Below are 25,864 nucleotides of genomic sequence, written 5' to 3'. Positions count from 1 at the left end.
ACAAGAAGGGGCCCTCCCTAAACCAGATGAACATTTACACAGACTGAAATCTCAAATGCCTACAGGTCCAGACAGGTAAAGTAAATGAATAAAGAAGGTGGACGTTATTCAATGGAGAGTGGCGGGGGACTGTGGTGAACAGGAGAGCACGCTTATACAAGTGGCAGGGGCACCTCAGCTCTGTCCATCGTGGCCATCCCAGCTCTTTCTTCCGCTTCTCTCCACTCTCTGCAACTCAGGCCCACTCTCTTTACCTTCCTCCCCTCTCTTCCCGGGCGTCGCAGGCTTTCAGCACAGCCACCCAACCCCGGGCGCTCCGGAGAGCTGCAGAGGAACAGCTGATGAGATGCTCTCTGACGTAGACCCACTTCTCCCCTGGGAACCCCAAGCGGGCAGAGGGAGGGGCCAAAGCCGCGCCCTGAGGGTCCACACTCTGTCTGGAAAAACAGGGCCTCACGCTCGGGAGCTCCAGGGTGGCGATGAGCGTACAGCATACCTCCCAGAAAACACTAACCTCCCAGGGGATTAAAGGGGGCAAGGTGGACAGGGTCAAGGGACGCGATGGAGCCGTGTGGTTTCCGGATGGGAAACCCCCATCGTTTAGGCACCCTTCCGCACAAGTCACTTCCAAACCAGACAACTCTCGGGGACGGACGCTTCAGACAGGCGGTGGCTCCTACACAAATGGCTCTGTCCCCGCGCCCTCGGTCCGTGGCGCGCGCAGCTGCGGTAGTCACTGCGCTTCCCCGCCCCCGCTCCTGGATGCCCCCCTTCCCTCTCTCCGCCAGACCCGGAGCAGGAGCTCCGCCCACAACGCGCCGCCCCAGGCACCACCCCCCAAACCCCGCCACCCCACGCCTTAAAACCCGGTGCACACCGCTCCGCCGCGTCCCGGCCGGCTCACCTCTCTTCTCCTCGTCAGCTCCGGCGCAGCCGCTCTCCCGGCCCCGGTCCCGGCACCATGAGCTTCGGCTCGGAGCACTACCTGGGCGCCGCCTCCTCCTACCGCAAGGTGTTCGGAGACGGCTCGCGCCTGTCCTCGCGCCTCTCCGGGGCCGGCGGCGCGGGTAGCTTCCGCTCGCAGTCGCTGTCCCGCTGCAATGTGGCCTCCTCGCCTGCCTGCTCCTCGGCCTCGTCGCTCGGCCTGGGCCTGGCCTACCGCCGGTCTCCGGCGTCCGAGGGGCTGGACCTGAGTCAGGCGGCGGCGCGCACCAACGAGTACAAGATCATCCGCACTAACGAGAAGGAGCAGCTTCAGGGCCTCAACGACCGCTTCGCCATGTTCATAGAGAAGGTGCACCAGCTGGAGACGCAGAACCGCGCGCTCGAGGCCGAGCTGGCCGCGCTGCGGCAGCGCCACGCCGAGCCGTCGCGCCTCGGCGAACTCTTCCAGCGCGAGCTGCGCGAGCTGCGCGCGCAGCTGGAGGAGGCGAGCTCGGCGCGCGCTCAGGCCCTGCTGGAGCGCGACGGGCTGGCGGAGGAGGTGCAGCGGCTACGGGCACGCTGCGAGGAGGAGAGCCGAGGGCGCGAAGGGGCCGAGCGCGCCCTGAAGGCGCAGCAGCGCGACGTGGACGGCGCCACGCTGGCCCGCCTGGATCTGGAGAAGAAGGTGGAGTCGCTGCTGGACGAGCTGGCCTTCGTGCGCCAGGTGCACGACGAGGAGGTGGCCGAGCTACTGGCCACGCTGCAGGCGTCGTCGCAGGCCGCGGCCGAGGTGGACGTGGCTGTGGCTAAACCAGACCTGAGTTCGGCGCTGAGGGAGATCCGCGCCCAGTATGAGTCCCTGGCCGCCAAGAACCTGCAGTCAGCTGAAGAGTGGTACAAGTCCAAGTTTGCCAACCTGAACGAGCAGGCGGCGCGCAGCACCGAGGCCATCCGGGCCAGCCGCGAGGAGATTCACGAGTACCGGCGCCAGCTGCAGGCACGCACTATCGAGATCGAGGGGCTGCGCGGGGCCAACGAGTCCTTGGAGAGGCAGATCCTAGAGCTGGAGGAGCGTCACAGTGCCGAGGTGGCCAGCTACCAGGTAAAGTTTGGAACGCTGCGTAGGGAGGGGAGTCCTGTTCTCTCCCGCGCATACTTCCCGCACAGTTGGGGCCCTAGAAACCAAGGAGAGGATAAGGGAGGGGACAGAAAGAGCCCCGCCTGGAGACATTAGCAAACAAAAAGCCCTGGAGCCTCCCTCGCTAATTTTAGGGGCCTGGACGCCCTCTTTCCCTGCCCCTCACTTAACGTCCCTGTCCAAGCCCTTCTAACAAAGAAGCCCTCAAGCTTCTGTTCTTCGGAGTCTTAAAATCTACCTCATGCCTCCCTGTCAGCAAGTGGGCATAAACACGCTGGCGACCTGAAGAACAGCACCCACCCAAAGTAGGAGTGAGCCCAACGGGGGTGGGTCACAGCCTCTCCATGGCTGGTGGTGCTGTTTCCGCTGTCTGGCTTGTTTGATTGACTTTGAAAGGCTTTCTGTGCGCCCTGGAAATAGTTCTGCCCATGGGTTGGGGGAAGAATGAGGGACTAAACTGGGAAGGGTTCTATCCCATTGTCTTGACTTTTGCCCTCAAAGGAGTAGAGATTGGGAGCCAACAAGACGAGTGATTGGGCTCGTAATAACCGCTCTGCTGTCCTCCCCCAACACACATACGCGGTTCCCTCCTCGACCGAGTAATGTTACTTCTTCCTAAAGAAAGCTTTGCAGCCGATAGCAAATGAGAGTTGTCGGTCGCTGTCCTCGGTGCTGATCTCTAGTTCTTCCCATCTCAGAATTTCCCTCCTGTCTCATGTCCCAGTTATGAGTCTCTAGGCAATTAACTGCTTTGATTTTTTTTTCTTCTGCAACACCAACGCATCAGTCTTGGCTACCTGCAATCAAAAGGGTCACCTCGTGGACAGCATCAATTTTCACTTTCATGGATGGCTTAGCACTTAACAAAAACCACTTAATCTGCTCAGCAGCAGTGAAGTCCCACTCGAAAATGCCCATTTCCTTAACATTTTTCCATCCTAAGTGCATGTGATAAATCACAGAGATGGGTTCATCTTTGTTATCGGTCAATTATTTTTTTTCCGTCTTTGCCTGTCCTCTAAGCCCCTGTGAAGGTATCGATTGGCTCTTTCCTCCTTTTCTCTCCAAACAAAGGCCACTGCATCTTCAGTTTTACCACATAGAACATTCTGGGCTTATGACCACAAAGGACACAGAGGCAGGAGAAAAGTGTAGAAAAGAATCTAAATAGTGTGGTTCAGTTTCAAAGTGCAATAAAAATTCCATGGGATAGAATGCTAATAATGCAGAAACTTGCAATAATTCATTCTAGCCAAGATCAAAGTTTACATTTGATAAAATTAATGGGGTTTGGGAACAATAATAAAATACAATCAAGAAAGGAGTGAAACCTCAAAATGGTATTTGAGTCTGGAGCTATTGATGTGCAGTATTTGCTGTTCATCATAAATTACTCCCTTTGATAAAGGAAGGAAGCTTGCTTAGACCATTTGTTTTGGTGTTTGGAATTACAGTAATATTCAAATACTTCTATTCCACTTCAATATCTGCAACTTGAACTTTTCACTATGTGGCCTAGGTCCCAGACGGCCTGAACTAATCACATTTAGTTAATTGAGACTTCATGTTTTCTTCTAGAAGCTTCAAAGGATGAGTTAGGTGGTCTTCTGGAGGGCTAGCCCAGTATTTCTCTAAAAAGGATAACTTAGCCACAACTGCCATCTGAATTGGGCTTTGCCATGTCCTCTGTTTGCTCATTATAGCCCCTGTATTCTGAGAGGTAGTGACAGTATTGTCTGGCTTGTTTTGTTTGCTTTAAAAGGCTTTCAGTGTTAGACAATAGTAGGGTCATGGAGATGTAGTCTGCAGAAAACAAAAAACAACAGAAACTGCAGCTTCTGCAGCTCTGCAGTGCTGCCCCCATTAGCGTTAGCCTCAGAGCCTCAGTGGACCTGCTTTGAATGGAAGAGAAGATCAGACAACGTATATACATATATATATGTATATATATATGTGTATATATATATATGTGTGTGTGTGTGTGTATATATATATATATATCCTACCTACCTCTTAGGACCTAAGGCTGAGGTGGGGCTCACATCTTCACCTGGGGATCCTGAAGTCCTGAAGCCACAAGGGAGTCATCAGGCTATTCTCTGTAACAGTCTTAGCAGTGCTGACTGAGATGAAAAGCCTCCTCCACAGTGAGATTCAGCCATTGTTTTCTTGCCCTCTAACCCCCTCCCCCTCCCCTTTCACTGCAGTAGTGGAGGCTGTTCTTTCTTCTGCTTCAGAGATTAGTGGTAGGCTCATCTTCCTTTGCAAGTTTGCCACCCTCTTAGAGGCAGAGGAGGGCCCCATTAAAGTCACATTTTCCCTGCTCCTGAGAACTATCAGCCTATTTGAGGAAAGAAAGCTTATCACACTTTTGAAAGGGTGATGAATGATTCAGGGTGACATAGTAAGTATACAGTGGTGTATGAGAGAGCCTGAATCAGGTAACAGGAAAAATCATGAGGAGTTAGGGCTGTTGTCCTCAGAAGCCCAACAGAGCCACCCTCTTTAGCTGAAGGTTTTCCATTTCTGACACAGGGTGATTCTGGTTCCTGCATAGCTGCTTCACCACCATTAGAGTCCTTGCTCTGCCAAAGATGTCTTAAGGACATTTTTGCAGGGTACTGGGGGCCCTGGCCCTATACTATGGTCAGTCTTGGAAAGCTGAAGCTTTCCTTGAAAGACCTTGCTGAACAATCAAGATCACACCATTAGTTAATGCTCTCCAGGGAGATGAGCCAAGTCTGCCCTCCTCTCTCCAGTATGAGATTGGAATGCAGCCTAATTAAATAGGAGGAAGGGGCTGGCCCCTTGGAGATTGGGGGTGGCAGTGGCTGAGTAAAAATCTATAGCTTGATAGATCCATTTCTGAAATTAGAATTCAAGAAAAAAGCTTCATTTGGTTCCTCTCTCTTTTTTTTTTCAACTCATCCATGTGCTTTTTGCTTTCTTTTGTTCTGTTTTTGCCCCCTCTACCTCACTCTATTATTGTCACCTGGGCCATCCTGATAGATCCTTTACAGAAAAAAAAAACTAGTGGTTCCTAAACCCATTGACCCACCAAGGTTACTTGGGCGCTTAACAGAAAGATTCTCAGGCCCACTCCCAAAGATACGGATTCAGCAGTTTGCAGGTGGGACCCAGGAATACGCAATTTCGATAAAAGCACCGTCATTCCTCAGACTGATTTGGGTGTGCATTGACTTAAACCACATTTCCCAGTGTAAACCAGCCTATAGAAATACATATAATGCAACATTTTAAAGTATGGTAGGAAAAAAAAATATGGGATGAAGCAAAGACAGGAGTGAGAAAAGGCAGCACGGTGACCTGTGAGTGTACCTTATATAGAAATCCTCTCTCCCCACCTTCATTTATCAGGCAGAGCAGTAATTCTGAACAGCCTCTTTCAATCAGTGAATGCCGCACTCACTACTGCTCACCTGGCTGAGGGCCCCTCAAAGTGATGAAACCCACAGCACTGTCTGTTGTTCCTATGCTCCACTGCAGATGCTAGTGCGGCCAGTTCTCTCTCTTTACTCCCAGCCCTCATCCTTCCTTCTGGCCCTGAGGAAGATGCTCAGCACTTGGTTTAGCCATTCCAGGAGATACCCCCGCTGGAGCTGGGAGTGCCTCTCTCCCACTCCCTCAGGCTAATCCAGCAGTAGCTGCGTGGTTGGGGGAGGGAGCAGACTGCAGCGCTCTGCTCACATTTCGAGCTGGAGGCCATCTTTGGCAGGGCTTTTGAAGGGCAATGCAAGACAGCCTGGTGTGGGGAAGAGAGTGCAGACAAGGAGACTGGACACTGAGGAGCCGTGGTCAGCAGTCAGCACAGTTCCTTCTAACAGGAGCAAAGTCGTGCTTTCTGTCTACACTGATCCATAAAATAGACATGTGAAATGTGTAACAGAAAAGTTGAAGGAAATTTCATCTCTCTGGAACTCAGCTCCCCAACAACCTCTCATTCAGAAAACACAGCTGTGAAACAAAAATAATTTTTTGAAAAGGACCTAATTAACCTGCTGATGTGACAAAACGTCTATCTCTAAATCACATATTGGGACGTTGGCCCTTCTGCTGCCCCCAGCCTGTTTATTGTTAACTTTACATGATTCTAAAGTACTTTGCTATTTGGATTTCAAGTCTGCAGCAAGATAAAGAAGAGGAACCACTGGAGTCAGGCATTGTCAAGAACGAGTAGAAACAGATCAGTTAAGCTTGCAGGACAAAGAAAACCAATACGTAGCAAACACTAACTCAAACACTGCTCTATAAATTGGGAGATTGGGATTGACATATATACGCTAATATGTATAAAATAGATTACGAATAAGAACCTGCTGTATAAAAAATAATAAAATTTTAAAAAAATTTTTTAATTAAAAATTAAAAAAAAATACTGCTCTAAGGGGCCATTTAGGGTAGAAATAAACAGTCTGATATATCTTAGTTGACCTAAAAGATAAATCACATCACATTATAGAAAAATAATATTATAGAAATTATAGAAAATTATAGAATTATAGAAAAATAATTGATCATTATCTTAATCCTTAGTTGCTGAGAAAGGTTGCATTATGTTTAGTGTCCTAGGTAAGAGTACTACAAACCACTTCAGAAAGGTTTTTATTTAAAATTGTGATTTTAAAAAAATCTGTTACGGAGATGTACATCTTCATGAAAAACAAACAAAAAATAATAATGTGGTGCTTTAAGGGGTTTGCCTCCAACTCTCCAGTATTAAAATTTTATTTTACGTCGCCTTCCTTAGTTATCTAAAGGGTTGTAGGGAGGGCTCGTGATTAATTTGTCCATATCATTATAAGGGTAGAGGGTCACATGGTATGATACTAACAATAATAAAAATCACTAACATTTATTGAGCATTCCTAGGTGCCATATGCTGTTCTAATGCCTGTTATCTAATTTAACAGATAATGGATTCATCACATAATAATGTGAGGTGCATTAAATTGGCATCCTAAGTTGAGGATCTCAGAACACCTCAGAAAAGAATAAACACTGTAATTTCCCATATACAGAAATGGAGGTTTCAAAGAAACTGAAATATAGAAAACTGACTGAGGTATGTTAGATGTTTGTGGCAGGGCAAGAAATGCAACCCAAAGATGCTGATGAAATCCTCTTTTTTTCCTCATATAACATTTCTCTTGCTCCTTTGCATAATGAATATACTCCCTCCCCTTTCTCCTTTTTCCTTCACCCTAGACTCTTTTCCCCCTTACCACAATAATATTCTCTTACCTCTAATGCATCATTAGCAGACTTGCTTGTAGGCTAGTTTAACCTCAAATACAGCAACCATCCAGTAAAATTTCTTGGTAAAAATCCTTTTAAACTCTCATGATCTCTTAACACACTTTGGAATATTTTCATCAATGTCCAGTGTATTATGTATTTTCCCCACTGCTTATCATCCCTTGCTCTGTACCCACCAGTTAATTGAGTTTCTTCTTTGTGGTATTCCTGTCAATATTTATAGAACAGGTAGGTGGTATGAATTTTTGTTCTTTCTGCAGATTCTCTTGATTTGGAAGTTTGTACCCCCAATGTGTCAGCCCTGCCTTTCACCATCACTTCAACATCCCCACAAGGGAAGTTCAAAGCGTTCCTCAGCGCTTACTTTCTTGAGGTTTCTGATATGTTTATCTGCATCACTACTTCATAAAAATAACTCTCAGTCACTGTGCTCTTCATGTTGACAGAGTTGCAACTGAATTATATAAATTATCTGCTCAGAATAAGAAAAGAAATGCTTATGTAGCATCATTCATTCATTCAACAGTCATTCACTGAGCATCTACAGTGTGCGTTGTGCTAGGCTATGGGCTTCCAGGGGTGAACTAGACAGAAGGGGTCCAGGTTTCCATGTAACTTACATCCTGGTGCAATAGTTCTCTAACAGTGATTCCCCCTCCCGGGGACGTTTAGCAGTGTCTGGAGACATTGTTGATTATCACAGCTGGGAGGCAGGGCATGTGCTACTGGCATCTAGTGGATAGAGGTCAGGGATGCTGCTAAAAATCCTACGTTCATAGGACGGCCGCCCACAACAAGGAATTACCCAGATAATGATAAGAGCTAAAAAGCAGAGTGGGGACTTCCCTGGTGGCGCAGTGGTTAAGAATCCGCCTGCCAGTGCAGGGGACACGGGTTAGATCCCTGGTCCGGGAAGATCCCACATGCCGCGGAACAACTAAGCCTGTGTGCCACGACTACTGAGCCTGCGCTCTAGAGCCCGCGAGCTACACCTACTGAGCCCGCGTGCTGCAACTACTGAAGCCCACGCGCCTAGAGCCGGCGCTCCGCAACAAAAGAAGCCACTGCAATGAGAAGCCCGCACACCACAACGAAGAGCAGCCCCCGCTCGCCGCAACTAGAGAAAGTCCACGCGCAGCAACAAAGACCCAACGCGACCAAAAATAAATCTATTTTTTAAATATAATAAATAAATAAAAAGCAGAGTGGCCAGTTTCAAGTGGGGGCTTTTTTCTAATTTGTCTTCCCACTGGAGGTGCCTTTTTCTAATTTACACAAAGTTCCTTCATGGGCTAGCAGCTGCCCTGGTTTAAGGTAAAATCACGTGCTAGATCAGTGTGGAAAGGGTACTTAAATTGGATGCTGAGGAAGACCTGTCTTAGTAAAGGGCATTTGAACTGAATCTAGTATGACATGATGTCAGTCATGTGAAGACCCACCACAGAGCATTCCAAACAGAGGAAATAGCTAGCCTAAAGGGCCTGGGATAGCAATGAACTTGGTAAGTTTAAGGAGCAAAAGAGAGGGCCAGGGTCCCTGAAACACATTGAGCAAGGGGAAAAGTAGAGGCCATGCTGAGGAGTTTGGACTTAATTCCAAAGCTGTTGGAGGGTTTTAGGAAGATGAGCAATAGGATCTACTGTGTTTTTAAAAGATCCTCTGGTTTCTCAAGAATCACAGATTTAAAGCTGTTTTTCTTCTGTGCCTGGGTTTGTACCTGGAGGAACTTAAAGCAAAAGTATTATATGAACTTAGTTTCTTTTTAAAAAACTATTATAATTTCAATCTGCCATTTGGATTAAAAAAAAATTCCTTGGAGTGTTTATGCTTCCTCCCTATCTGTCATGTAAAATGCTTTCAGTAAAGTGATTGAGTAGCAGACTTCCAGGAAACCATCAAAACAAATGGAGGCAGAGAAGACTTGCCATCCCCTCTGTGCTCTCCACAGTTGGAATTTTCTGAATCTAAGCTCCTAACCTGAGCCTTTGGTTTGGGAAAGTGCATGTAACAACTGAGTGATTCAGCAGTAATACAACAAGCAAGGGAGGGACGGTAAGTAAGTAAAAAATAAATATTTCCCCAGTATTCAGTTTAGAACTGTGTGCTCCGTGGTAGAAATGTATCCAGATCTCCTGGGGACCTTTATGAAAAAATGCAGATGCTGGGACCCCACCCTAGAACAAATGAATCAGAATCTGGGCTGGGGGACAGGTCTGGATTTTTAATGTGTAGGCAGGGTTGAGAATCCTTGCTTTCTCAATCTCCGTCTCCATGAATGTCAGCTGGTTTGGCCTAAATATGTTGGACACGCGTTGCTTTTCAGGATAACATTGGGCAGCTGGAGAATGATCTGAGGAACACCAAGAGTGAGATGGCGCGCCACCTTCGGGAATACCAGGACTTGCTCAATGTCAAAATGGCTCTTGACATTGAGATAGCAGCTTACAGGTATGTCACAGGGCATGCTCACCCAAGCAGATCCCATCACCTGGGGCATCTCTACCCAAATGAGTGGTTTTAGTCTCTCTGATTTCTGATGGGTGAGGGGGGGTTAAGGAAAGTCATCACGGGCTCCTTCCAGGTGAGCTGACCCTTATGTCCCTCGACTTGGTTGTATCCCAGCTCCACCTTACTAGGCCTGGAGTAGTCTACCTACCTCTGCAAGGATTTAAGGGGATAATGTGAGTGCACAGAGGTTGAAATAAAATCCATCAGACTCTAACTTTAAAAATAAGGTTCGGCCGTATGCTAACACATACATATGGAATTTAAGAAAAAAAAAATGTCATGAAGAACCTAGGGGTAAAACAGGAATAAAGACACAGACCTACTTGAGGATATGGGGAGGGGGAAGGGTAAGCTGTGACAAAGCGAAAGAGAGGCATGGATATATATACACTACCAAACGTAAGGTAGATAGATAGTGGGAAGCAGCCGCAGAGCACAGGGAGATCAGCTCGGTGCTTTGTGACCGCCTGGAGGGGTGGGATAGGGAGGGTGGGAGGGAGGGAGATGCAAGAGGGAAGGGATGTGGGAACAGATGTATATGTATGACTGATTCACCTTGTTATAAAGCAGAAACTAATATAAATAAATAAATAAATAAATAAATAAATAAATAAATAAATAAAAATCACCTCTTGGTTTAAAAAAAAAAAAAATAAGGTTCGGGGCTTCCCTGGTGGCGCAGTGGTTGAGAGTCCGCCTGCCGATGCAGGGGACATGGGTTCGTACCCTGGTCCGGGAAGATCCCACATGCCACGGAGCGGCTGGGCCCGTGAGCCATGGCCACTGAGCCTGCGCGTCCGGATCCTGTGCTCCGCAACGGGAGAGGCCACAACAGTGAGAGGCCCGCGTACCGCAAAAAAAAAAAATTAAATTAAATTAAAATAAGGTTCATATAACATAGAAAGTCCCAATAGGTGAGGTATCCCCCTAGATTCCTACTCAAGCAATATGTAAGTGAACATTTACCTCTAAAAAAAATAAATACATGGTGGGGGTGGTGGTGGTGGTGTGATGAATTGGGAGATTGGGATTGACATGTATACACTAATACGTATAAAATAGATAACTAATAAGAACCTGCTGTATAAAAAAAAATAAATTTCTAAATAAATAAATAACAGCAGCTACTATTTTTTGAATGACTACTGTGTTCCAGGCACTATATTAGATTCTGCATATAAATTATCTAGGTATCAAGTCATATTATTCCCATTTTGCAGATGAGAAAACTTGAACCACAGACTGTGCAACATGCTCAAAGTCACAGTGCTGGTAATGGAAGAGCTCAAACTCAACCCCAGATCTGTCTGAAAATTTTTTCTTTTTTTCCTTACACTATGTATACTACTTCAAAACAAAGCTCCAAGAGGAGTTGATAGTGTTTTGAGTTTCTGATTTAAAATAAATGATAAAAATTATTAGAGTTACGAGAAAAAAAGGTATTGGGGCCATGCTTTTATGATGCTGTTTAAGCCAGGCTGGGAAAAAGCTTGGTATCTGAAACAGTTTAATTCACTGGTTTCTGTTATTGCTGATTCCATTTCCTTTGTACCCCTACACATTGAAAAAAATACAAATCTCAAGTTCAGGCTGATTAGGCAATTCCTTTGTGGACTTCTTACCTTCTTATCCCTGTTGCACTTAAGGTGTTAATTCGTGAAATTACTTCTCCTTAGAGCTTTGTAGACTCTTAAGTGCCAAAAATGGGTGTGGTGAGACCAAGGGGAGTTGTAGGGTTTTTTTAAATGTATCTGCGAATAGGATAGGTTTCCCCTTGACAGTGCTTTAAACACAGCTTGTGCTAAAGATTTGTGAGTGTGTGTGTGTGTGTGTGTGAGTGTGTGTTTGTGTGTGTGCACGTGCCAGATAAAGTCCAGGTCTTTGAGCCTTGAAATTCAATATTTATTGGCCTCAATCTCATGAAGAAACTGCGAAATCTTTCTAATGTTTCTAAAATGAATAGAGGCTGGAGGGTTAAATTCTTTAAAAGTTTCAAGTTGACTTCCTGAGAGTTTTTCTCTGTTGGATTTACAGGAAACTGCTGGAAGGCGAAGAGACGCGTTTTAGCACCAGTGGATTAAGCATTTCAGGGCTGAATCCACTTCCCAATCCAAGTTATCTGCTCCCTCCTAGAATCCTCAGTTCTACCACCTCCAAAGTCTCATCCAGTGGGCTGTCTCTTAAGAAAGAGGAGGAGGAAGAGGAGGCTTCTAAGGTAGCCATGAAGAAAACCTCCCAGATAGGGGAAAGTTTTGAAGAAATATTGGAGGAGACAGTGATATCTGCTAAGAAAACCGAGAAATCAAATATAGAAGAAAACACCATCTCAAGCCAAAAAATATAATTCTGTTGCTTGAAAAAAGTTAATGCTTAAGAGGGGATAATATGCATTTGACTTGTTAAACAGCCTATTCCTGATCCAAAGCACCTGTCACCACTACACAGTGTTTTCAAGGCTTCAGTCTCATATTTAGCATTGAATACTTACTTTCTCTAATAAGAAAACCACACCTTAGATTGGAGCAAACCGCAGTCCTAGAGCAATCACAGAGGAGTTATCTAAGAATGCAGCTTTCTCACCTAAACCTTAGGCTTCACAGCAATAGATGATTCAGGTACAAAGGAAGTACAAACTAAGGTACTAAATCTGTGATCATCATCATTTTGCTGTGAATTGAAATTAAAACCTATATTCACTCACCATACCCAGCCATTACCCAGCTATTTAATCTCACTCTAGATACCTAAAACATAAGGTCACTGCCAAAGATAAACCCACGGTCCACACCTGACACCACCCTGATAGAACTGTTTCACAAATGATAGGTGTTTGTTTAATGGACTCTTTCCCTCCCATCCCCCCTCAATTCCATATATCCTTTTCTTCCATTCAGAAAAAAAAAAAAAAAGGCTAGTGTAGTATTTATCCCTTTGAAATACATTTCGGTTCTTCTCAAAAGAACTTACCCCCTTTAGCTCTCTCTGCTCAATAGGTAGAATTAGATGCATGCTGACCATTTCTGTGATTTGTGTAGTGACTTCTCCCTGTCCATTTCATGTCCTTCTATTGCTATAGTTTAAAAGAAATGGCAGTGATAAGTTTTATGGGTTGCCCCCAACAAATAAAATATTGAAAAAAGTCCCTAGATTTTAGGCTTTTAGCTTATTCAAATCCATTTAATTAGGAAAAAGGAATACTTTATTGAGTGTAGCTTTTCACCTTTAGAAGCACAGTCATAGTTAATCCCAAACTGTGATTAAGCTGACCTTAGATTTAGTAGTATAAGCTAGAAGAGGCATTGAGGTATTTGTATGAAGGGGAAAGGCCAAGGTCTCATTTATCTGTGGCAGTTCATTTGTGGTGATAGAGAATTAGCTGTTTCATGCCTTTACCCTTAGACAGAATCCACATATTCCCCTTCCCACTAGTCTAGGTCCTAAGGAGGCCTTGTTTTCACTCTTATGCCTTTTAAGAGTGCTAAGTATAGATTATGTTATCACCAGGACACAATGCTCCTGCCCAAAAGTAAAAGAAGTCACTTCTGGTCAATCAACACCGCCAGCAAATATAAAAAAGAAATATTTCTCTTTTCTAAAAGAGTCTTGCCCAAACAGTTTTCCCACTGCTGCATGGTTAGTGGGGTCTCCGTTCCCTGCTGGAGACAAAGAGATACTCAGACCAGAGAAGGGGCACACATGCTCCTACTCACATGCTAGGAAGTAGATTCTGGAGAGTCCAGTTTTCATCTGCCCAGCTGTGTAGCAGCTGCATTGCCCAGTCTTCCATGTGTGCCAAGTTTGATGCAGAATTAATTCTCTGTTGGAGTCACTTCCACCAGATCTAAAGAGTTGCTATATCTCTGTCACACATCTCCATTAGGAACTCTGGTGAAAAGGACATGATGCTTCTACTGAACTTTCTTATCCTAGCACGTGCTTCAGTCATTCAAGGAACTTGAAAGAATACTTTTCTCTTCTTCCTTTCCCTTACTCCATCCCATCTTTATGCCCCACACTTACTGTAAAATGTTAGTAAAATGAGAATTAAAAGTCACATGAATCCCACCAACATAATGTGTTTCGTGGTTTTTGCTGCTTTAACTGAGAGAAGCACTGTTTTGGTTCAATGAGACGGGTGTACCCCCAAGTCATTCAGAAATCATATGTTGTCTGTTTCCTGCATCCACGTTTAGTTTCGTTTAATGTTCTTTTGTTTGTTTGTTTTTTGTTTTTTCCCTGCCAGGGCCTTTGGGCAGTCTGCAGACTGTCTGGTCTGAAACACATAATGCACTAAGTGGACAGTTCATGGCAGGAAGTGGGGAAATCAATCAGATGATGAAAGACAGTGTGTTCTGTACCTGGACAATAATTTTTTTTGAATTTTATATTTTTTTAAATAGCAGGTTCTTATTAGTAATCTATTTTATGCATATTAGTGTATACATGTCAATCCCAATCTCCCAGTTCATCCCACCACCACCACCACTCCCCGCTTTCCCCCCTTGGTGTCCATACGTTTGTTCTCTACATGTCTCTATTTCTGCCTTGCAAACCGGTTCATCTGTAGCATTTTTCTAGATTCCTCATATATGCGTTAATATACAATATTTGTTTTTCTCTTTCTGACTTACTTCACTCTGTATGATAGTCTCTAAGTCCATCCACGTCTCTACAAATGACCTAATTTCGTTCCCTTTTATGGCTGAGTAATATTCCACTGTATATATGTACCACATAATCTTTATAGGTTTGTCTGTTGATGGGCATTTAGGTTGCTTCCATTACCTGGCTATTGTAAATATTGCTGCAATGAACATTGTGGGGCATGTGTCTTTTTGAATTATGGTTTTCTCTGGGTATACGCCCAGTAGTGGGATTGCTGGGTCATATGGTAATTCTATTTTTAGTTTTTTAAGCAACTTCCATACTGTTCTCCATAGTGGCTGTATCAATTTACATTCCCACCAACAGTACAAGAGGGTTCTCTTTTCTCCACACCCACTCCAGCATTTGTTGTTTGTAGATTTGCTGATGATGCCATTCTAACTGGTGTGAGGTGATACCTCGTAGTTTTGATTTGCATTTCTCTAATACTTAGTGACGTTGAGCAGCTTTTCATGTGCTTCTTTGCCATCTGTATGTCTTCTTTGGAGAAATGTCTATTTACGTCTTCTGCCCATTTTCTGACTGGGTTGTTTGTTTTTTTAATATTGAGCTGCATGACCTGTTTATGTATTTTGGAGGTTAATCCTTTGTCCGTTGATTCATTTGCAAATATTTTCTCCCATTCTGAGGGTTGTCTTTTCAGCTTGTTTATAGTTTCCTTTGCTGTGCAAAAGCTTTTAAGTTTCATTAGGTCCCATTTGTTTATTTTTGTTTTTATTTCCATTACTCTGAGGTGTGTCCAAAAAAGATCTTGCTGTTATTTATGTCAAAGGGTGTTCTTCCTATGTTTTCCTCTAAGAGTTTTATGTTGTCTGGTCTTACATTTAGGTCTCTAATCCATTTTGAGTTTATTTTTGTGTATGGTGTTAGGGAGTGTTCTAATTTCATTCTTTTACATGTAGCTGTCCAGTTCTCCCAGCACCACTTATTGAAGAGACTGTCTTTTCTCCATTGTATATCCTTGCCTCCTTTGTCATAGATTAGTTGACCATAGGTTCGTGGGTTTATCTCTGGTCTTTCTATCCTGTTACATTGATCTATATTTCTGTTTTTGTGCCAGGACCATAGTGTCTTGATTACTGTGGCTTTGTAGTATAGTCTGAACTCAGGAAGTCTGATTCCTCCAGCTCCATTTTTTCCCCTCAAGATTGCTTTAGCTATTTGGGGTCTTTTGTGTCTCCATAGAAATTTTAAGATTTTTTTGTTCTAGTTTTGTAAAAAATGCCATTGGTACTTTGATAGGGATTGCATTGAATCTGTAGATTGCTTTGGGTAGTATAGTCATTTTCACAATATTGATTCTTCCAATCCAAGAACATGGTATATCTCTCCATCTGTTTCTGTCATTTTGATTTCTTTCATCAGTGTCTTGTAGTTTTCTGAGTACAGGTCTTTGACCTCCTTAGGTAGGTTTCTTCCTAGGTATTTTATTCTTTTTGTTGCAATGGTGAATGGGGTTGTTTCCTTAATTTCTCTTTCTGATCTTTCGTTGTTAGTGTATAGGAATGCAAGAGATTTCTATGCATTAATTTTGTATCCTGTAACTTTACCAAATTCATTAATTAACTCTACTAGTTTTCTGGTGGCATCTTTAGGATTATCTATGTATAGTATCATATCATCTGCAAACAGTGACAGTTTTATGTCTTCTTTTCCAGTTTGTATTCCTTTTATTTCTTTTTCTTCTCTGATTGCCATGGCTAGGACTTCCAAAACTATGTTGAATAAGAGTGGCGAGGGCGGACATCCTTGTCTTGTTCCTGATCTTAGAGGAAATGCTTTCAGTTTTTCACCATGGAGAATGATGTTTGCTGTGGGTTTGTCATATATGGCCTTTATTATGTTGAGGTAGGTTCCCTTTATGCCCACTTTCTGGAGAGTTTTTAATCACAAATTGGTGTTGAATTTTATCAAAAGCTTTTTCTGCATCTATTGAGATGATCATATGGTTTTTATTCTTCAATTTGCTAATATGGTGTATCACGTTGATTGATTTGCATGTACTGAAGAATCCTTGCATCCCTGGGATAAATCCCACTTGATCATGGTGTATGATCCTTTTAATGTGTTGTTGGATTCTGTTTGCTAGTATCTTGTTGAGGATTTTTGCATCTATATTCATCAGTGGTATTGGTATGTAATTTTCTTTTTTTTTTGTAGTATCTTTGGTTTTGGTATCAGGGTGATGGTGGCCTCATAGAATGAGTTTGGGAGTGTTCCTTCCTCTGCAATTTTTTGGAAGGGTTTGAGAAGGATGGGTGTTAGCTCTTCTCTAAATGTTTGATAAAATTCACCTGTAAAGCCATGTGGACCTGGACTTTTGTTTGTTGGAAGATTTTTAATGACAGTTTCAATTTCATTACTGTGATTGGTCTGTTCATATTTTCTATTTCTTCCTGGTTCAGTCTTGGAACATTATACCTTTCTAAGAATTTTTCCATTTCTTCTAGGTTGTCCATTTTATTGGCATAGAGTTGCTTGTAGTAATCTCTTATAATGCTTTGTATTTCTGCAGTGTCCACTGTAACTTCTTTTTCTTTTCTAATTTTATGGATTTGAGTCTTCTCCCTCTTTTTCTTGATGAGTCTGGCTAAACATTTATCAATTTTGTTTATCTTCTCAAAGAAACAGCTTTTAGTTTTATTGATCTTTGCTATTGTTTTCTTTGTTTCTATTTCATTTTTCTGCTCTGACCATTATGATTTCTTTCCTTCTACTAACTTTGGGTTTTGTTTGTTCTTCTTTCTCTAGTTCCTTTAGGTGTAAGCTTTATCTGAGAGTTTTCTTGTTTCTTGAGGTAGGATTGTATTGCTATAAACTTCCCTCTTAGAACTGCTTTTGCTGCATCCCATAGGTTTTGGATTGTCGTGTTTTTGTTGTCATTTGTCTCTAGGTATTTTTTGATTTCCTCTTTGATTTCTTCAGTGATCTCATGGTTATTTAGTAACGTATTGTTTAGCCTCCATGTGTTTGTGTTTTTACGGGGTTTTTCCCCATAATTTATTTCTAATCTCATAGCGTTGTGGTCAGAAAAGATGCTTGATATGATTTCAATTTTCTTAAATTTACCGAGGCTTGATTTGTGACCCAAGATGTGATCTATCTGGGAGAATGTTCCATGTGCACTTGAGAAGAAAGTGTAATCTGCTGTTTTTGTATGAAATGTCCTATAAATATCAATTAAATCTATCTGGTCTCTTGTGTCATTTAAAGCTTGTGTTTCCATACTAATTTTCTGTCTGGATGATCTGTCCATTAAGTGAGGTGATAAAGTCCCCCACTATTATTGTATTACTGTCAGTTTCCTCTTTCATATTTATAATTGTTATATGTTCTTCTTGGATTGATCCCTTGATCATTATGTAGTGACCTTCCTTGTCTCTTGTAACAGTCTTTATTTTAAACTCTATTTTATCTAATATGAGTATTGCTACTCCAGCTTTCTTTTGATTTCCATTTGCATGGAATATCTTTTTCCATCCCCTCACTTTCAGTCTGTATGTGTCCCTAGGTCTGAAGTGGGTCTCTTGTAGACAGCATATATATGGGTCTTGTTTTTGTATCCATTCAGCAAGCCTCAGTCTTTTGGTTGGAGCATTTAATCCATTCACATTTAAGGTAATTATTAATATGCATGTTCCTATTACCATTTTCTTAATTGTTTTGGTTTTGTTTTTGTAGGTCCTTTTCTTCTCTTGTGCTTCCCACTTAGAGAAGTTCCTTTAGCATTTGTTGTAGAGCTGGTTTGGTGGTCCTGAATTCTCTTAGCTTTTGCTTGTCTGTAAAGCTTTTGATTTCTCCATTGAATCTGAATGAGATCCTTGCTGGGTAGAGTCATCTTGGTTGTAGTTTCTTCCCTTTCATCACTTTAAATATATCATGCCACTCCCTTCTGGCTTGTAGAGTTTCTGCTGAAGAAATCAGCTGTTAACCCTATGGGAGTTCCCTTGTATGTTATTTGTGGTTTTTCCCTTGTTGCTTTTAATAATTTTTCTTTGTCTTTGATTTTTGTCAATTTGATTTCTGTGTGTCTCGGTGTGTTTCTCCTTGGGTTTATCCTGCCTGGGACTCTCTGTGCTTCCTGGACTTGGGTGGCTATTTCCTTTCCCATGTTAGGGAAGTTTTCAACTATAATCTCTTCAAATATTTTCTCTGGTCCTTCCTCTCTCTCTTCTCCTTCTGGGACCCCTATAATGTGAATGCTGTTGCATTTAATGTTGTCCCAGAGGTCTCTTAGGCTGTCTTCATTTCTTTTCATTCTTTTTTCTTTATTCTGTTCTGCAGCAGTGAATTCCACTATTCTGTCTTCCAGGTCACTTATCCGTTCTTCTGCCTCAATTATTCTGCTATAGATTCCTTCTAGTGTATTTTTCATTTCAGTTATTGTATTGTTCATCTCTGTTTGTTTGTTCTTTAATTCTTATAGGTCTTTGTTAAACATTTCTTGCATCTTCTCAATCTTTCCCTCCATCCTTTTTCCAAGGTCCTGGATCATCTTCACTATCATTATTCTGAATTGTTTTTCTGGACGATTGCCTATCTCCACTTCATTTAATTGTTTTTCTGGGGTTTTATCTTGTTCCTTCATCTGGTATATCATCCTCTGCCTTTTCATTTTGTCTATTTTTCTGTGAATGTGGTTTTTGTTCCACAGGCTGCAGGATTGTATTTCTTCTTGCTTCTGCTATTTGCCCTCTGGTGGATGCAGCTATCTAAGAGGCTTGTGCAAGCTTCCTGATGGGAGGGACTGGTGGTGGGTAGAGCTGGGTGTTGCTCTGGTGGGCAGAGCTCAGTAAAACTTTAATCCACTTGTTTGCTGATGGGTGGGGCTGAGTTCCCTCCTGTTGGTTGTTTGGCCTGAGGTGACCCAGCACTGGAGGCTACAGGTGCTTTGGTGGGGCTAATGGCAGACTCTGGGAGGGCTCATGCCAAGGAGCACCTCCCAGAACTTCTGCCACCAGTGTCCCTCTTCCCACAGTGAGCCACAGCCGCCCCCTGCCTCTGCAGGAAACCCTCCAACACTAGCAGGTAGGTCTGACTCTGTTTCCTATGGGGTCACAGCTCCTCCCTGGGTCCTCATGCACACACCACTCTGTGCTTGCCCTCCAAGAGTGGAGTCTCTGTTTCCCCCAGTCCCGTTGAAGTCCTGCAATCAAATCCTGCCAGCCTTCAAAGTCTGATTCTCTGAGAATTCCTCCTCCTGTTGCTGGAGCCCCAGGTTGGGAAGCCTGACGGGCTCAGAACCTTCACTCCAGTGGGTGGACTTCTGTGGTATAATTGTTCTCCAGTTTGTGAGTCACCCACCCAGCAGTCATGGGATTTGATTTTATTGTGATTGTGCCCCTCCTACCGTCTCACTGCAGCCTCTCCTTTGTCTTTGGATGTGGGGTATCTTTCTTGGTGAGTTCCAGTGTCTTCCTGTCGATGATTGCCCAGCAGTTAGTTGTGATTCCGTTGCTCTCACAAGAGGAAGTGAGCACACGTCCTTCTACTCTGCCACCTTGAACCAATCGTGTTCTGGATAATAATTTAACTAGCTTAACTTGGTGAAGATTTCTGAGAATGAACTGGCAGAAGGCACATGATAAAAAGTTCTTCAAAATGATAAGAATCTTTTCCTTCTTTAAAAATGAGGCTATACTTTTGCAGAACCCAGATGTCTAGGTAGAACATGGGCAGCAGTAATAGAATTTTCCTCTACTCTAATGATTCTTAACCTTTTTTGGGGATTAAACACCCCTTGGAGAAAGCTATGGATCCTCTTCCCAAAAAAGAATACACACACAAAACTGTAAAGATCAGGGGCTTGTGACTCCTTTAGGACTATCTACTTGGGGTATCCAGGAGTCCATGGACGCCAAGTTGAGATTCCCTAATGCCATGCCAGGTTCCAGGATGGAGACTGCAAATGAGGGGATATATGGATGCAATTCACAGCTGGTGCTAGTGGTTGAAGCTGGAGCTTGCTGAATCCTGAACAATACTGTCATTCTTAGTCCATCTGGCTAAGGGCAGTTTCATGCCACTTGAAGATACATTAGTGGTACTGCTAGTGAAAAAAGATGTTAGTTGCACACTAACAATGAGAGTTTTGTAGTAATCAAAACATCTTTCAGGGCCTATTAAGGAACAACAGTGTCATCAATACACGGGTTTGTAATGTAGATGTTGGTTGCCGCTTCTAAGAATAGTACTAGATGGTTAATGGATCCTTCTCTATGCAAGACCAGAGTCCTTTCATTAATTTATATAATTTCTGGCTCTGACTCATTTGTATCTCCTATTTTCAATGAGTCGCCACTAATTGCCATGAGCTCGTTTATAAAAGAAAGACATTAAAAGCATATTATGGGGGACTTCCCTGGTGGCTCAGTGGTTAAGAATCCGCCTGCCAATGTAGGGGACATAGGTTCAAGCCCTGGTCCAGGAAGATCCCACATGCCACAGAGCAACTAAGCCCGTGTGCCACAACTACTGAGCCTGCACTCTAGAGCCCGCAAGTCACAACTACTGAGCCCTCGTGCCACAACTACTGAAGCCCGCGCACCTAGAGCCTGTGCTCCGCAACAAGGGAAGCCACCACAATGAGAAGCCCGCGCACCGCAACAAAGAGTAGCCCCTGCTCACCGTAACTAGAGAAAGCCCGCCCGCAGCAACAAAGAGCCAACGCAGCCAAAAAAAAAGTGTGTTTGTACCAAAAGAAAGAAAGAATGGCAGAAGTAACACTGTGATTTAAAGGAAAAAAAAGCAAATTATGGAGTTGATAAATTATTAAATCAGAACAATTATAGTAACAGGGAAACATGGTGTTCAGACTCATAAGTCAGGGAGGAGAAGGAAAGGGAAGCAGCAACATCAACTGTTATGATGGAACAGGACAACAAAGTGAGTCTGTGAGATTGTGGGGAAGCCTGTCCACAAAGTACATTAATGATATCCAATATGACTTTCAGAGTCACTAGGCAATGTGATCCTCTGCATTCTGAGATGTATTAATAACGGCTATTATTTATTCAGTACCTACTTACTATGTGCCAGCCACTGTACTAGGCAGTAAACATAGACTGATCTCATTTAAGCCTCACAACCCTCGTTAGGTGTAGTATTTGTATACCCATTTGACAAATGAAGGAATAGATCCTTGGAATGACAAGGTTAAAACCCTTGTCTGATGCCACATAGTGAGTAACAGAGCTGGGAGTTAAACCCTGGCCTTCTGACTCTACAATGCTTGCTTTTCTTTCCTTCATTGTCTTTCTATGTAAAAGAAAGTCCACTCACTTGAGGGAATAAAAATCTTTCTTTTTATCTTCTTTTTCACCCCTTCCTCACCAGGTTTCACTTAAGGTTTCTCTGCCCCAGAAATCCTTGGCAACATCAAGTCCCAAAGGCAAACTGCTACACTTTGCGGACTTCCTGAGCCTACTGCCTTCCTGTATTGCAGTAAGGTGGTGGCAGGCCAAAACTGGGCTCTGGGCCTATCAAATCGAGTCTCCCCTTGCTCCTGCTAAAAGTTATACAGAATTGGGGGCTATTTACCTATTTTTTATTTTTATTTTTTTAATTTTTTTAATTTTTTGCGGTAGGCGGGCCTCTCACTGTTGTGGCCTCTCCCCTTGTGGAGCACAGGCTCCGGACGCACAGGCTCAGTGGCCATGGCTCACGGGCCTAGCCGCTGTGCGGCATGTGGGATCTTCCCAGACCGGGGCACGAACCCGTGTCCCCTGCATCGGCAGGCGGACTCTCAACCACTGCGCCACCAGGGAAGCCCGATTTACCTATTTTTTAAAAAGGAGTTTTAAAAAATAATTTAAAGGACTTCTGTAGCTCAGTATCAAAGAGCCTGGAAATAAGGGAATATTACAGAAGGGACCACTCCTCAAGGGGTAATAAATCCAGGATATTTATAATTCATTTTACTGTACTGGCTAAAGAGGGGGGCAAGGGCTTCCCTGGTGGCGCAGTGGTTGAGAGTCCGCCTGCCGATGCAGGGGACACGGGTTCGTGCCCCGGTCCGGGAAGATCCCACATGCCGCGGAGCGGCTGGGCCCGTGAGCCGTGGCCGCTGAGCCTGCGCGTCTAGAGCCTGTGCTCCGCAACGGGAGAGGCCACAACAGTGAGAGGCCCACATACCGCAAAAAAAAAAAAAAAAAAAAAAAAAGAGGGGGGCAAGATTTGAACAATAGTCTGGAAGCTAGAGTCCAAATTTTACCTCCAGAGATAATGCAAATTACACAAAGTCCTGGGGATGAACTTCTAGAACTTACCTGTGAACATAAGCAGGGAGCCCAGAACCACCATTCATGGATCTAAAGGCAAACATGAGAGTTTTTCAAATGTATTTAAAATCCATCAGAACTGGAAGCACACTGGTAGTTGCTAGGGCTGGAAAAAATGGGTACAGGGATGGGGTTTTACTGTGGAATGATGGAAATGTTTTGAAACTAGATAGAGGTGGTAGCTACACAACATTGCAAATGTACTAAATGCCACTGAATTATTCACTTTAAAATGATTAATTTTATGTCATGTAAATTCACCTCAATTTTAAAAATCCATTGATAGACGATTTATGAAACTATCAGAAAAATATAATTATGAAGTCTACCATACCTTCTGCTCCAGCTGAGACCATTATGTACAGCCACCTGGGTCAACCCAGTTAGAAGCAATTCCATTAGGAACACATAAGCCAGATCTAATAAGAGTAGTATTGATTTCAAAACAGAGCCTGGAGAAAAAGCCAGAAATCTCCCTGGATGTAAATGAAAGAAAGAATAGCTAGAAATGTTGCTTGCTTATGAGTGGTAATCACTGATTTCCAACTAGTTTCATTTTTATTATTATATCGTCAGAAATCTCTAAGTTGCTTTTAAGCAACATCTAAATCGTAAGAATACATTTTGTTTCTTAGAACCAAATAAATTGGTATACCTGAAAGCACAGTACCAATTTAAAATGGAAATAACTGAGGGGAGCTTTGCAGGATCTTAAAACAGAGATCCTATGTGAAATTTTATTTTTCTTTATAGACAATACATTACTGGCTTTGCTGCATATTCAGATTTAATGTACATGTTAGGTTGATGTCACCCATGCCTTTTGCTATTTTCCAATATCTCACATGGCTATGCCATTTGCAAATGGGGTGAGTGCTCCTGAATCCAGCCAAACAAAGGACTGTTTTTATTACATTACCAACCCCTGCCACATACATTTAAAGGGAGAAAGGAATGGTTACTATGTAGATCAAAAGGTTTCTCCTCTGTCCATCTCCTAGAAGATGACTTGGTTGCCCTCATGTTTTATGCTATTTCACAAGCTTACTAGGTGGGGGTGGGGACGAGCTAAAATTTATAAATTCTTTGTTTCAATCCCTTGAAATATACACACACATCCACACACACCAGGATTGTCATAAAACAGTGAGTCACACCACAGATATTTGAAGAATTATGTTTCTACAGTGCTTCAGTGATTCTGAATAAAACAAAATAGAGAAAGCTCAGGCTACAAAGAAAAATGAAGATTGATCTTGGAAGGGTCTCCAGGCTCCCTTCCTCATTGATTAATTACTGTAGATCACCACATGGCTACTCTCTCCCCTGATGAGACAAGTGGTCTCTGTTCCGAGACATTTCATTCCAGTTTTATCACGTTCTCCTAGGGGTTAGAGAATGCTCAGCAGAGTGTAACCAAAATCATTAATATGAGGGCTGGAATTCTGGAATACAATCAGTAGCAGGTCTAGTTAATTGCTGATTATTACACAGGGCAAAAAAAGCATTTTTCCTTAGAAGGGCTTATTAAAACAAATTTAACTCAGATTTATCTCCTATGCCATAAGTATGAATAAATGAAAGGGGTAACTTCCATCTCCCATGATTTCCTGGCATAAGGATTCATACATGACATATAGAATTCTTGATGTCCTTTAGGGCTAGACAATCTTTTGTCTTTATCTTAAGCCAGATGTAAGCTCAGCAAAAGGAACTTCTTTCTGGCAACTGAAATTGTCCATGGACTGACCTAGTCTGTGAAGTAGAAACAGCAGAGGTAAGATTAGAATTAAGGTGAAAGCAGAATTCAAGTCCAACTTCAGATCCTGTATCCCCACCCCTCATCCAGTAATTAATAGAAGTGAATAGAGAAAATATGTAAGGAAGAAAAAAGGGGGGAAAAGATGGTTTAACATCAATCTTTTAATAATAATGGACCTACTTATTCATTAGAAGCTAACTCAGCAAAGTAATCTAAGAAGTGACTATATAGGAACCATATTTGAATTTGAAAAAATAGACTATATGCCAGCCACTGTTCTGAGTGCCTTAATTCTCATAAGTCTTTGAGTTAGGTACCATGTCCCAGTTTACAGATATGGAAAACTAAAGCTCAGAGAAGTTATATAACATGTTCAAGATCACACAGCTTGAAAATAGCAAAGCTGGAAGTCAAAGCTGTGAGTCTGGCTTCACAATTCATGTCCTCAACCAGTGTGCAATACTGCCTCTGTGTCTTTTGGGGGGTAAAATCTGTTCCTGGCAAACACTGTCTTCTTCATCTTCTGATTTAAAATGTTATTTAACCAGCTTTTCTTTTGGGAGAACACTTTCTTAGAAACAGAAGAAAAAAACTTTTCTCACTTAAGTGAAAATAGTATCACAATTATAACCTCTGTAAAACAATAGACACCAACAAACTGAAACCAAAATTAAGTAAAGATGAAACCATGATATCCATTCTATGTAAGTAAATACTTGGCAAGCTTTCAGAAGATCAATATGGCATTTCGTTTACGCATGGACTATTAATGTCAATAGATGATAAAATTTAGATTTCATCAGTCCAGTTTTGAAGAGAGGCCAAAAATAAAACTCATGTACACAACAACATGTTGAAAAAGGTTAAAAATGAGGGCCTACCCTTTGGACATGATCTGCTGAAGACAGCAAAAATAAACATTCAGAACCAGCATCTGCTTGAATCTTCTCTACTGCTAGGGCTTTCCAAGATAACAAAATACACCACAGAGGTTGCAACTATTAGAACTTGAAAGGGAAAAAAAATTTTTAATTAGTCACACATATATCTAATAAGCAATTATGACCTGGTCATTCTACAAGAATATTCATCTAGGATTGATCACTGAGATTATACTTTGGGTAGACTGAATAGGACAAGTAAACTGGTCAATGGCATTACTTTCAAGAATTCAAAGCCGAAGTTGCTGTAGGAGAGTCACTCTGTGAGTGTGTGCAAGGTCTGCGTCAACTTTGAGTCCAGAGGAGAGATTGTCAGAAACTAGATAAGAATGTATTCCACTCAATCAGGAAGGAAGGGCAATGCAGTAGA

The 25,864-nt window shown here is 42.8% G+C and overlaps 1 protein-coding gene across 1 annotated transcript; it reads left to right on the top strand.

Annotated features, from left to right (window-relative positions):
• Positions 1-839: 839 nt before the first annotated feature.
• On the top strand, positions 840-12,191 carry INA (internexin neuronal intermediate filament protein alpha; the record flags this gene model as incomplete). The annotated part of the gene is made up of 3 exons (XM_081233131.1): positions 840-2,026; positions 9,663-9,787; positions 11,882-12,191. Exons 1-3 carry the CDS (start codon positions 962-964, stop codon positions 12,189-12,191), a joined length of 1,500 nt encoding a protein of 499 aa, XP_081089257.1. The 5' UTR covers positions 840-961.
• Positions 12,192-25,864: the final 13,673 nt, after the last annotated feature.

The sequence above is a fragment of the Mesoplodon bidens genome, assembly GCF_964165515.1.
Source record: "Mesoplodon bidens genome assembly, chromosome: 1".
In the NCBI taxonomy this organism is placed as follows: domain Eukaryota; kingdom Metazoa; phylum Chordata; class Mammalia; order Artiodactyla; family Ziphiidae; genus Mesoplodon; species Mesoplodon bidens.
This window is presented reverse-complemented; position numbering and strand designations above follow the sequence as displayed.